Here is a 13,689-nt window from a genome sequence, read left to right as displayed (position 1 = left end):
TATGCTTCACGACAACTGAAGCCACGAATTGAATTATGCTACGCATGATTTGGAGTTAGCAGCCGTAGTGCATGCATTGAAGACATGGAGACATTTCCTCATTGGAAATCATTGTGAGGTGTACACGGATCATAAGAGTTTGAAGTACATTTTCACGCAGAAGGAGTTGAACCTCAGACAAAGGAGATGGTTGGAGCTCATCAAGGATTATGATATGAAATTGCATTATCATCCCGGAAAAGCTAATGTAGTAGCTGATGCATTAAGCCGTAAGAGTCATGTCAATACACTAATGACGGGAGAAATACCCAAGGAGTTAGCAGGAAATCTTCGTGAACTATGTGGAAATAGTTCCGAGAGGCTATGTAGCAGCATTGGAAGATTCAGTCAACTTTGATGGATAGAATCAGAGAAGCTCAGAAAACTGACAAAGAGATTGCCGCTATAAAGGAGAAACTGAGCAAAGGAAAAGCTAAAGGATTTCGTGAGGATGAGCACGACACCCTATGGTTTGAAGACCGTGTTTACGTGCCCAATGACCCGGAGATCAGAAAGTTGATTCTGCAAGAGGCACATGATTCACCGTATTCGATTCACCCAGGAAATACCAAGATGTATTTGGATTTGAAGGATATTTTCTGGTGGACCGGAATGAAAAAGGATATTGCGGAGTATGTAGCAGTTTGTGATGTATGTCAGAGAGTAAAGGCAGAGCATCAGAAGCCAGCAGGATTGTTGCAACCATTGCCGATACCCGAATGGAAGTGGGATAAGCTAGGCATGGATTTTATCACGGGATTACCAAGGACTCGTTCAGGCTATGACTCGATTTGGGTTGTAGTTGATCGATTGACGAAGGTAGCTCATTTCATCCCAGTAAAGACCACTTACACCAGTGCTAAGTTGGCAAAGATATACATGACCAGGATCGTATGTTTGCATGGAGTTCCGAGGAGCATCGTATCAGATAGAGGAACCCAGTTTACCTCAAAGTTCTGGAAGCAGTTGCATGAGACTTTGGGTACTAGGCTAGAATTTAGTACAGCTTTTCATCCGCAGACAGATGGACAGACTGAGAGAGTCAATCAGATTTTGGAGGATATGCTGAGAGCTTGTGCGCTAGATTATGGATCTAGTTGGGACGATAATTTGCCATATGCAGAGTTCTCTTACAATAATAGCTATCAGACCAGTTTGAAGATGGCACCTTTCGAAGCTTTGTACGGAAGGAGGTGCAGGACACCGTTGTCATGGGACGAAGTTGGAGACCGCCAGTTGTTTGGACCAGATCTGATAAAGAGTCTGAACAGAAGGTGAAGTTGATTCGCGATAGGCTTCAAGGTAGCCCAGTCCAGCAGAAGAGCTACGCAGATTCTAAACGCAAGGAGACAGTTTACGAAGTCGGAGATAGAGCTTATCTTCGAGTATCCCCACTTCGAGGGATTAAGCGCTTTGGAGTTAAGGGGAAGTTAGCGCCACGATTTGTAGGACCATATCGAGTTTTGGAGCGTATGGGAGAAGTGGCCTACAAGTTGGAATTGCCAGAAGGATTGGCCGGAGTGCATGATGTGTTCCACGTTTCTCAGTTGAAGAAGTGTCACGCGGAGATGCTGACATACCTTTGAGAGACACAGTACCATTAGAAGCAATTCAGTTGGATAACAATTTGACCTATGAGGAGAAACCAGTCAAGATCCTCGAGTTTGCCAGCCGAGTTACTCGCAGCAAGGTTATCAAGTTTTGCAAAGTTCAGTGGAGCCACCACACGGAGGATGAAGCCACCTGGGAGCGAGAGGAAGATTTGCTCAAAGACCACCCTCACCTATTTTCTAGCCAACCCGAATCTCGAGGGCGAGATTCATCTTAAGGGGGGTAGGTTTGTAACATCCCAAATTTTCAATTTGGAATGTTATACATTAGGTCATCATGCATATCATATTTTATTTTGCTTTTGGTTTTGATCCTAGAAAATCCTAAGCAACTCAAGGACCCACGGAGAGAGTTGGGGATTTCGTTATTTACATATTTGAGTTTTCTCAATTATGTAAACAGGATCATTTGATTTTATTTATTTTATCATCAATTATTTCTATTACAAAAATATGAGAGAGGGAATAAAATGACTTTCCCAAAATATAGAAATATTGAGGATTTAATAAAAAAATCAAATAAGATTTATTTCGGAGTTTTTCGGTATTTTTTTTGAATTTAGGAAAAATGCGTGTTTTTCAAAGTTGTAGTTTGGGCCCAGATAAATGTTCACTTTATCGGGCTTGATTTTAGGAACCCGGCAAAATTTATTTCGTGATTTTTGGAGTCCGTTTAGTATTTCTTTTTATTTTTCTTCCGAGCGATTTAAAAAAAACGGAAACCGACTTCGGGCCGTACTCGGCCAGGACTCCCTGGCCCGGGGCCTTTATATAGCGCCCGAGCGCGCCGAGAGCCCAGCCCAGCCGAAACCGCCGCCCCCTCCAGCCGCCGCCGGCCCTCGCCGGAGCCGCGCGCCTTTCGAGGTTCGCCGCCGTCATCGTTTTCCGTGCATTTTTTTAAAAAATCTGTTCGTCGTTTTCTTTTCGTCGGAATTTTCCGCGGTTATTTTCTGATCGCGATTTCTGATCCGATTTTCGTTTTAGTATAACTTTTCGCTCGTTTATCGGAATCAGGCGATTCAAGCGCCTGGAGTTTCGTCTCGAAACCCTCTTTCCGAATAATCAACTTAAACAAGTTTTTGCTACTGTAAAATTTGCCCTAGATCCAGATTACTAGAACGAAGTTGTTTTCTTTCGCCGTTTGATTTCTTTGCTTCGTTCGATTTGATTCTTTTTGCAACCAGGGTTCTTAAGTTGAACTTTCTGGTTAGATCTTCTATTTGAGTTTTACCTGTGCATTAGATGAGTACTTATTGTATGCTTGTTTGTTTGTCTGCGATAGAATACCCGAGTGCGCCGCCTGTTATTCGAATCTCTAGGTTTCGCGGAATCAATCAGCAAGGCAAGTAACACTTTTGATCATACCTTTTTCTAACACCAGTTTATTGCATAGATCAATCCTCACACATTGCATGAATTAGGATCTAATTAAACTTGTGGGATGGGAAAGTAGATGAGGTAGTACCTATTCCCTGTTTATTATCAAACTTTGGGAGTTACTTCTACGTTTTGCTTATTAGCATGCTATGCTAGTAGAACGTGGTTGGGTGAGTGATATTCATGACAGATGTGAGATTTATAATTAAGGGTTTATCTAAGGTGGCAACCTAACACACATCTGGGTGGATTGAGGCACCTGGGGTTACCAGGACTTGCCTGTTTTGTTTTGGACCGCCACCCAGGCTCAAAGGGATCATGAGATTATTCATCCTAGAAACTTCCGAGTGCAGCCACAAGCCATTATGGGCTCTGGCATACTTGACTAAGTTGTGCGAACTCTTACAGTGGTAGACTAGCAGAATGTAGGGGAAAGTAGGTGTACCGGTCTACCCGTCGTAAGGTGCTAGCGCTTCTGAAAGACTGTGTCTCGGTCATCCGTTTTCTCAAACACCCTGTAGTGCGAGAAACCAACGGAGGCGATCGAGTCTTGTGGGGAAAAGTGCGCAAACCTCTGCAGAGTGTAAAAACTAATCATGGTTAGCCGTGTCCCCGGTTATGGACATCTTGAGTATCTAGTACTTGGATTATCATGTGAATCTCAACATGTTACTCTAAATTAATTTTGATGGGTTTTAATGATGTTACTTAATTGGGATTGAGAATGCTGTCAACCATTCTCAATGTTTCACAACCACCATGATAGTAATTAAATTTATTCCTTTGAAGTAGGGAAAAATTGGCTTTACGCAAAAACGAGTAACCATAGAGCTTTCCACCAGCCAAATATGCATATAGTATAGTTGTTGCATTCCATTACTCTCTATGTGTTACCTTGCCAGCATATTCCATCTGCTGACCCGTTTTCGGGCTGCAACGTTAATGTTGCAGACTTTTCAGACGATGATTAAGGAGTTTTAGGTCGTGGTTCTATACTCAGTGATGCCGTTGGAGTTGATGGACTCACTTATCTTCCAAGCCTTCCGCTGTTATCGTTATTAGATGGCCTTAAGCCATATTTATTGTAATAAGTTCTCTTTTGAGACACTCGATGTAATAAGTGTGTGATTGCTACTCTGCTATAAATCCTCCGAGTACTGTGTGGTGTCAGCATTACTGATCCAGGGATGACACCGGAGCACAGAGATCAGACTGTTTGAGGTCTGGTCGCTACAAAGGCTCCCAGTGACACCTAGCCAATCTAGGAGACACCACTCTCCAAGAAGTAACAAATGGTGTGTAGGTAATGAACTCCTTGCTCTTGTGCTTCAAATGATAGTCTCCCCAACACTCAACTCTCTCTCATAGGATTTGGATTTGGTGGAAAGAAGATTTGAGTGGAAAGCAACTTGGGAAGGCTAGAGATCAAGATTCATATGATAGGAATGGAATGTCTTGGTCTCCACACATGAGTAGGTGGTTCTCTCTCAGAACATATGAGTTGGAATTGTGTATGTGTTCTGATGGCTCTCTCCACAAATGATGAGGAGGTGGAGGGGTATATATAGCCTCCACACAAAATCCAACCGTTACACACAGTTTTCCAATCTCGGTGGGACCGAATCAACAAACTCGGTCGGACCGAAAATGTAAACCTAGTGACCGTTAGAGATTTTCGGTGGGACTGACATGCAACTCGGTAGGACCGATATGGTTAGGGTTTGGGCATAACGTAATCTCGGTGAGACCGATTACACAAACTCGGTGAGACCGAATTTGGTAATTAGCTAACCAGAGAGTTGGTCAGGCAAACTCGGTGGGACCGATTTGCTCTTTCGGTGAGACCGAGTGGAACTCGGTGAGACCGAAAAGTTACAAAGGGGAAACACTGAGTTTACATTGCAATCTCGGTGGGACCGATTCGCTCTTTCGGTGAGACCGAAAAGTTACGAAAGGGAAACAGAGAGTTTGCAACCCCATCTCGGTGAGACCGAGATCCCTATCGGTAGGACCGAATTGCTAGGGTTTGGCAGTGGCTAATGACAAGTGAAACTCGGTGGCGCCGGATAGGAAGAATCGGTAGGACCGAGTTTGGCTTAGGGTTTAGGTCATATGTGGATATGGGAAAGTAGTTGAGGGTTTTGGAGCATATCACTAAGCACATGAAGCAAGAGGCTCATTAAGCAACACCTCATCCCTCCTTGATAGTATTGGCTTTTCCTAAAGACTCAATGTGATCTTGGATCACTAAAATATAAAATGAAGAGTCTTGAGCTTTTGAGCTTGAGCCAATCCTTTGTCCTTAGCATTTTGAGGGTTCCACTTTCACATCCATGCCATGCCAATCATTGAGCTTTCCTGAAATAATCATCTTGGAATAGCATTAGCTCAATGAGCTATATGTTGTTATGAATTACCAAAACCACCTAGGGATAGTTGCACTTTCAGGTTGAAAGCTTTTTCTATATATATCTATCGTGTCAAATCAATTTATAATTTAACTCCACAACAACCGAAATTGTAAGTGTGCACACATTTCAGGCACGTATCCTACTATGCAATAGATTTTAGAAGTATCATGAGAAACCAGAGAATTAACTTGCCTGCCTCACCTATCATCTGGAGATTAACAGAAGGCCGAACCAACACATCCAAGCATTTGTAGAATTGGACCCCAAACAATTGAGAAATGATGCCTAGAATGGAAAGGCTGCACAAGGCACACAAGAATAATCTAAAGCAGGGTAATCATAAAAATGGAATATTATCAACCTACCACAAAGCAGGATGCTGAACTATACAACTCATGTCTTTTCAGGAACATTTTTGCACACAAAAAATTTAGATGCACAAAATAGAGCCAGGAAAGCTGGATACTATAATCTGAATCACCAAAAATCAGTTGAACTATTCATACCCAAAAGTAGGCAAAAGGGAGAGTACATATATTAGTTCTTCCAAACCATCTAAGACGGGTCATATTTAGCTGTAGGCAAAGAAAGGTACATTTCTGTAGTTATAGACTTATAGTTGCATAAGCACCATGCATGCGGTATGATGGCATCATGACCAAAACTATGAAATTCAAAAGACATTTTTGTACTAATTGGCTCCTCAGTGAAGCTGGTACAAAAGAAGAGGATCATACTGGGTATTGTTCTTATCTTTCTAGAAAAGAAAGGGTAAAAACTGATTCAGAGCTGTCTGCGGATAGGCAAATCTATTCATCTTGATTAACTAAAGAGTTTATATACTTATTCCCTCGATTTTATTCTGTCTAGTAGGTTTGCAGTAGACGTGGGTACAGGTTACTCAATCTGAAAGCCGGAACGGTAGTGTTGGAGCAGATCAAACGACTGGGCCACTCAAATGTGATTTTCATCAGTTGGTCATCACGGATACTTGACTCGCATACTTCTTCCCTCGACTTTGTTCTGTCCAGTAGGTTCTGCAGTAGATGGAACCAAAAGAGATGTTTTGTCCTCAATGTGCTAATTCAAACTAAACAATCAGAATGAGGCGTGCTCTCTAGAGATGGAAAGCAACGAACTGAATGTCCCAGCAAAACAACAAACTGTACCATAAGAGTTTGAAGAATTTATTGGTTGCACCATTACTAATGAAGTTAACATCCACCTGCCAAATGATATTCGATCTAGGGGTAGGATAAACAGAATTAAGGGGAATAAAGAGAAGGGAAGCGGAAAAGGTAACAACGATAAGGCGAAGGTGTCGCAATTGTGCGAGATTCTATCTATTTGTTCGTGTTTAAGAATCAGCTTTTTTATCTGTCTGACTTCATGAACTGATAATTGGATATTCACTCTTGCCGTATACTTTTTTATTTGTGTGAATGACTTAGTTAATATTCATTCATCATCATGTACAGTTTAGTTGCAAATATATGTACTTATAACTATCTGAATGCTTAGATTTTCCTGTCTACATATATATGACCAAACAGCAAGTTAGAGGCTTGCAGAAAACACACACAAATCGCCAGATATCTTGTAATAATGCAGTATAGGATATCTTGCAGTTCCGGGCAATACTGACCAACAGACCATCTTCTTAATAGCCCCAAGCTACTGAGAAACCTGCAAACCCATCCAAACCAACAAAAATGACATTAGGAACAGACCCCTTGCATCACCTGCACTTCTCCAACCTCTACTGATAGAGACATACCTTGCATCTGGTACTCATAGAAGCATGGGGGATGTGGCAGATATACAGGACAGGGGCCGTGTTCTCCGGCTCCTCTGGTTGCTTCTTCTCCCGAATCCTCTGCTCTTTCACCTCCAGAGGCTACAACAATCACAACACAACATCAGGGACAAGGAAAAGATGCATGTGCGTGTGTTTTTCTATTGGGTTCGATTTGGTTCGAAGGCAAAGCACGCACGCAGCATGAAGTCCTTCCCCTCACGGTCTTGGAACCAGCCGAGCGCCGCAAGAACACCCGCCTCTGTTTCCTCTTCTTCTCCATCAACCCCATCTCCCTCAGTGAAACCTCCATGTAGCTCTCTCTGTCATTGAAGAATTCAGGTTATCAAATGTAAAAATGTACAATATATGTATTTCTCACTATCAAAATTGACCAGCGGCGCAGGACTGTAGAGTAAAAGACCAGCACGCTATGCATGCCTACCATGTTTCACAATGAAATAAAGCTGGATTGCAACTGAAATATCTCTCCTTGTATCTCCTATATCCCACACACCTAAATTAAACAAGCAAGTTAGCATGTCATTATTTACAAAGAAACACCACAACAACCTTATCAACTACTCCTTTCTTCTCTGTAGTTCTAATTTTTTAACAAGGTGCAATGATTTATCCCTATTTACTCTTACACTAAGATGTAAATTTAGTGTGTGGCATATATGTTAATACACCCAACCTAAAATCTGAGGAGAGTAAAAACTTATGCAGGACAGGAGCATCATGAGGCCTAGGTTGGGATCAGCTCACCTTCTAGCATAGGACGAACTCATCTGGACAGTACCAAATAGAAAATTCAATCCTTAACAATGTATTCAATAATATGAAAGAGAAATGCATCCTGTTACAGGCGAAGAAGCTCACCTTGCGCCTCATAAGTCCAGTCAACCAAGAGTTAGCTGCATTGTTCCAGATCTCATCTAATACTTTTGTCACTCGTTGCTCCACAATGTTCCAGATCTTAATATATTATCACTAAAGAAACATTCGTGAGAATATTTCGATCAGATTAGAGAATCAACTAATAACTATCAACTACTTTTTCGACGTTGTATTTTTATACGCACCTTAACAAGGCCAATCCAGCTATAGCCTGTAGGTTTGGCCCATGCGGTTGTGGACTATCTTGCATCTCCTCGTTTTATCCAAGAATCCAGTGATGGAAATCCACTCCCTCAAGCCGGAGAAGAAACATAGTTGAGAAAATCTCGCCGGAGAATAAGAACAGAGCATGGGCTGGGACTTACCAGGGTGATGCACATGTAGTTGGCCGGCGGGCGCGGAGTACTGCGCGAAGGGGACGGCGGAAGCGGGATCCGGGCCCGGGGGGGGGGGGGGGGGGCCCCCCCTGCCGCTACTGTCACTCCCCACGGTGAGGAGATGCAGTGGCTGCCGGCCAAGGAAGGAAGAGGCCGCGGCGGGGAGGCGGAGGAGGAGGCGCTCATGGTGGAGGACAGGAGGATGGGGGCGGAGTGCTGCGGCGGCTGTGGGGCTGGGCGTCTGGGCGAAAGGAGTCAGGCACGTCGCGCGCGGCGCGGGAAGTGCGGCCTGGCCCAAAGCGCTCTCACACGTTCAACGGGCTGACCCAGCCAATAAAGAAACCACTGACGAATAGGACCATCAGCCAACTCGGGCCACTCGTCATAATGCGAAAGGGTACCGGCGGGTGTGCATGCGACGATTCATCCTTTCCATCAACTGCAGACGAGCCAGGAACCCACGACGCGCACGCGGGGAAGTCTCACCCCGCCAATAGACAGGCGCAGAGAGCCCACCAGTCATGGAGGAGGAGAAAAAATAATAGCAAGGTAAAATGTGCAGTAAAGATCTAATGGTCTGGAAGACTCGGTTGACCGAAATCTGGCAGATCGAACGGTCAACGAAGGAGCAAATCGGGGGAGCTTCCTGATGGGGAGTCACCCAGCATCCTTATAGGTTAAAATTTCCCTTTTGTATTTTCTTTTACTTTAACCTAGTTTCTGTTTCTTTTAGTTTTACTTATTTTAGGTTTTATAAAATACAGCACTAGCCCCTAAATCAGTATTAGTAATTAGGCTACTGCCATACAAAGTTTGACACTTTAATAAAATAGGTTTGTTTTTGTTTATTATTTAAAAGCATTTGGTAATTGTTTTCAGCTACTGTTTTATTTATTTTAGGGAATTAAACAATCTAAAAAAATGTTGGTTAACCACCAATGTTAACAAATGAAAATTTGCCACATGATGAACATTTCAGTTTGCATGTTTTAAAACTTTGAATCTTGGACTGTAATTTGAATTTGATTTTGAACCGGGTTGAATCGAAGGGGGATTTAGCAACAGTGAAAACGATAATATCGCACCATTAACATGGGATTACTGTAGCTTAATTATATGGGCGTCACAGCGCTGCAGTAGCAAGCTGGGCGGCCAGAGCTAGGGTAGCAGGCGTCGAGGTCGGAGGTGAAGGGGAACGTAGCATGCAATTTCAAACAAATTCCTACGGTCACGCAAGATCTATCTAGGAGATGCATAGAAATGAGAGGGGAAGAGTGTGTCCACGTACCATCATAGACCGAAAGTGGAATCGTTAGTTTAACGTGGTTGATGTAGTCGAACGTCTTCTCGATTCAACCGATCAAGTACCGAACGTACGGCACCTCCAAGTTCTGCACACGTTCAGCTCGATGACGTCCCTCGAACTCTTGATCCATCAAAGTCTCGAGGGAGAGTTTCGTCAGCACGACGGCGTGGTGACGGTGATGGTGAAGTGATCTGCGTAGGGCTTCGCCTAAGCACTGCGAGAATATGACTGGAGGAGTAAACGGTGGAGGGGGGCAACGCACACGGCTAAGAACAGTTGATGCGTCTTCGAGGTGCCCCCCCTCCCGCCCCCGTATATAAAGGAGGGAAAGGGGAGGATACCGGCCTATGGGCACCCCAAGTGGGAGGAGTCCCACTTGGGCTCCTAGTCCAATTCGCCCCCCTTCCTTTTACCGGAAGGGGAAAGGAGGAAGAAGAGGGAGGAGGAGAAGGAAAGGGGGACGCCGCCCCCTCCCCTAGTCCAATTTTGACTCCTTCGCTGGGGGGCGTCACCCCTTGTGAGCTGCCTTGCCTCCCTCCTGCCGCATCTTCCCCTTGTGGGCTCCGGTAACCCCCCCCCCCCCCCGTACTCCGATATGTACTCGATACATTCTGAAACACTTCAAGTGTCCGAATACTATCGTCTAATATATCAATCTTTACCTCTCGACCATTTCGAGACTCGTCGTCATATCCATGATCTCATCCGGGACTTCGAACAATCTTTGGTCACCAAAACACATAACTCATAATACAAATCATTATCAAACGTTAAGCGTGCGGACCCTACGGGTTCGAGAACTATGTAGACATGACCGAGACACCTCTCCGGTCAATAACCAACAACGAAACTTGGATGCTCATATTGGTTCCCACATATTCTACGAAGATCTTTATCGGTCAAACCGTAATGACAACATACGTCATTCCCTTTGTCATCGATATATTACTTGCGCGATATTCGATCGTCGGTATCTTCATACCTAGTTCAATCTTGTTACCGGCAAGTCTCTTTACTCGTTCTGTAATGCATCATCCCGCAACTAACTCATTAGTCACATTGCCTGCAAGGCTAATCATGATGTGCATTACCGAGAGGGCCGAGAGATACCTCTCCGATACTCGGAGTGACAAATCCTAATATCGTTCTTTGCCAACCCAACAAACACGTCGGAGATACCTGTATAGCATCTTTATAATCACCCAGTTACGTTGTGACGTTTGATAGCACACAAGGTATTCCTCCGATATTCAGAAGTTCCATAATCTTATAGTCAAAGGAATATGTACAAGTCATGAAGAAAGCAATAGCAATAAAACTTAACGATCATTATGCTAAGCTAATGGATGGGTCTTGTCCAATACATCATTCTCCTAATGATGTGATCTCATTCATCAAATAACAACACATGTCTATGGTTAGGAAACTTAACCATCTTTGATTAACGAGCTAGTCTAGTAGAGGCATACTAAGGACACTGTGTTTTGTCTATGTATTCACACATGTATCAAGTTTCCGGTTAATACAATTCTAGCATGAATAATGAACATTTATCATGGTATAAGGAAATAATAATAACAACTTTATTATTGCCTCTAGGGCATATTTCCTTCAGTCTCCCACTTGCACTAGAGTTAATAATCTAGATTACATTGTAATGATTCAAACTCGCATGGAGTCTTGGTGCTGATCATGTTTTGCTCGTGGAAGGGGCTTAGTCAATGGGTCTACCACATTCAGATCCGTATGTATTTTGCAAATCTCTATGTCTCTCTCTTTGACTTGATCACGGATGGAGTTGAAGCGTCTCTTATGTGTATGATTCTCTTGTGCAATTGCTCCAGTATTGTCACAAAAGATTTTCATTGGACCCGATGCACCAGGTATTACACATAGATCGGATATGAACTCCTTCATCCAGACTCCTTCATTTGTTTCTTCCGAAGCAACTATGTACTCCGCTTCACACGTAGATCCCGCCGCGACGTTTTGCTTGGAACTGCACCAACTGACAACTCCACCATTCAATATAAATATGTATCCGGTTTGCGATTTAGAGTCATCCGGATCAGTGTCAAAGCTAGCATCGACGTAACCATTTACGACGAGCTCTTTGTCACCTCCATAAACTAGAAACATATCCTTAGTCCTTTTCAGGTACTTCAGGATGTTCTTGACCGTTGTCCAGTGATCCACTCCTGGATTACTTTGATACCTCCCTGCTAAATTTATAGCAAGGCACACATCATGTCTGGTACACAGCATTGCATACATGATAGAACCTATGGCTGAGGCATATGGAATGACTTTTATTTTCTCTCTATCTTCTGAAGTGGTCGGGCATTGAGTCTGACTCAACTTCACACCTTGTAACATAGGCAAGAGCCCTTTCTTTGACCGATCCATTTTGAACTTCTTCAAAACTTTATCAAGGTATGTGCTTTGTGAAAGTATAATTAAGTGTCTTAATCTATCTCTATAGATCTTGATGCCCAATATATAAGTAGCTTCTCCAAGGTCTTCCATTCAAAAACTCTTATTCAAGTATCATTTTATGCTATCCAGAAATTCTATATCATTTCCAATCAACAATGTGTCATCCACATATAATATTTGAAATGGTACAGAGCTCCCACTCACTTTCTTGTAAATACAGGCTTCTCCAAAGTCTGTATGAAACCGTATGCTTTGATTACTTCATCAAAGCGTATATTCCAACTACGAGATGCTTGCACCAGTCCATAAATGGATCGCTGAAGCTTACACACTTTGTTAGCACCTTTACGATCGACATAACCTTCTAGTTACATCATATACAACTCTTCTTTAATAAATCCATTAAGGAATGCAGTTTTGACGTCCATTTGCAAGATTTCATAATCATAAAATGCGGCAATCTCTAACATGATTCGGACAGACTTAAGCATCACTACGGATGAGAAGGTCTCATCGAAGTCGACTCCTTGAACTTGTCGAAAACCTTTCGCAACATGTCGAGCTTTGTAGACAATAACATTACCATCAGCGCCAGTCTTCTTCTTGAAGATCCATTTATTCTCTATGGCTTGCCGATCATCGAGCAAGTCAACCAAAGTCCATACTTTGTTCTCATACATGGATCCCATCTCAGATTTCATGGCCTCAAGCCATTTCGCGGAATCTGGGATCATCATCGCTTCCTCATAGTTTGTAGGTTCGTCATGGTCTAGTAACATGACTTCCAAAACAGGATTACCATACCACTGGTGCAGAACATACTCTGGTTGACCTATGAGGTTCGGTAGTAACTTGATCTAAAGTTTCATGATCATCATCATTAACTTCCTCACTAGTTGGTGTAGGCATCACGGGAATGGTTTTCTGTGATGAGCTACTTTCCGATTCGAGAGAAGGTACAATTACCTCATCAAGTTCTACTTTCCTCCCACTCACTCCTTTTGAGAGAAACTCCTTCTCTAGAAAGGATCAATTCTTAGCAACAAAGAAACGACAACTTAGGTTTCTTGCCAATCCACAGTTCACACGGTGTCATCTCAACGGATTTAGATGGTGCCCTATTTAACATGAATGTAGATGTCTCTAATGCATAACACCAAAATGATAGTGGTAAATCGGTAAGAGACATCATAGATCGCACCATATCTAATAAAGTATGGTTACGACGTTCGGCCACACCATTACGTTGTAGTGTTCCAGATGGCGTAAGTTGTGAAACTATTTCACATTGTTTTAAATGAAGACCAAACTCGTAACTCAAATATTCGCCTCCGCAATCAGATCGTAGAAACTTTATTTTCTTGTTACGATGATTATCCACTTCACTCTGAAATTCTTTGAACTTCTCAAATGATTCAGACTTGCGTTTCATTAACTA

At 42.9% G+C, this 13,689-nt stretch overlaps 1 protein-coding gene across 14 annotated transcripts; it reads right to left on the bottom strand.

Moving 5' to 3' along the window:
• Positions 1 to 5,344: 5,344 nt before the first annotated feature.
• On the bottom strand, positions 5,345 to 8,570 carry LOC125509030. Of its 14 annotated transcripts, none has more exons than XR_007283917.1 (7): positions 8,318 to 8,491; positions 8,115 to 8,225; positions 8,001 to 8,023; positions 7,678 to 7,749; positions 7,432 to 7,555; positions 7,215 to 7,334; positions 5,979 to 7,123 (listed from the first exon to the last, which is right to left on the bottom strand). XR_007283917.1 is itself a non-coding variant. In XM_048673878.1 (7 exons), exons 3-7 carry the CDS (start codon positions 8,124 to 8,126, stop codon positions 7,112 to 7,114), a joined length of 291 nt encoding a protein of 96 aa, XP_048529835.1. In that variant the 5' UTR covers positions 8,127 to 8,225; positions 8,318 to 8,424; positions 8,498 to 8,570; the 3' UTR covers positions 5,979 to 7,111. The 14 variants fall into 14 exon arrangements, 10 of the variants coding, with proteins under 10 accessions (XP_048529840.1, XP_048529834.1, XP_048529835.1 ...); XM_048673878.1 differs by lacking the exon at positions 7,678 to 7,749 and adding an exon at positions 8,498 to 8,570 and having other exon boundaries at positions 8,318 to 8,424; XM_048673883.1 differs by lacking the exons at positions 7,678 to 7,749; positions 8,001 to 8,023 and adding an exon at positions 5,345 to 5,736 and having other exon boundaries at positions 7,083 to 7,123.
• Between the last annotated feature and the right edge of the window lie 5,119 nt (positions 8,571 to 13,689).

This window comes from Triticum urartu, chromosome 5 (assembly GCF_003073215.2).
Source record: "Triticum urartu cultivar G1812 chromosome 5, Tu2.1, whole genome shotgun sequence".
NCBI lineage: Eukaryota > Viridiplantae > Streptophyta > Magnoliopsida > Poales > Poaceae > Triticum > Triticum urartu.
Note: the sequence above shows the minus strand (reverse complement) of the source record. Positions and strands in the feature narration are given on the sequence as shown.

Bases quoted from the DNA above. Each gene is read 5' to 3' on its own strand.
- LOC125509030 (XM_048673875.1), bottom strand. From the start codon at position 8,382: ATGCAAGATAGTCCACAACCGCATGGGCCAAACCTACAGGCTATAGCT. The intron at 7,556-8,317 runs GTGCGTATAAAA...CTTCAATGACAG, and splicing joins GCTGGATTGGCCTTGTTAAG to AGAGAGCTACATGGAGGTTT. The intron at 7,335-7,431 runs GTGCGTGCTTTG...TGATTGTTGTAG, and splicing joins GGGGAAGGACTTCATGCTGC to CCTCTGGAGGTGAAAGAGCA.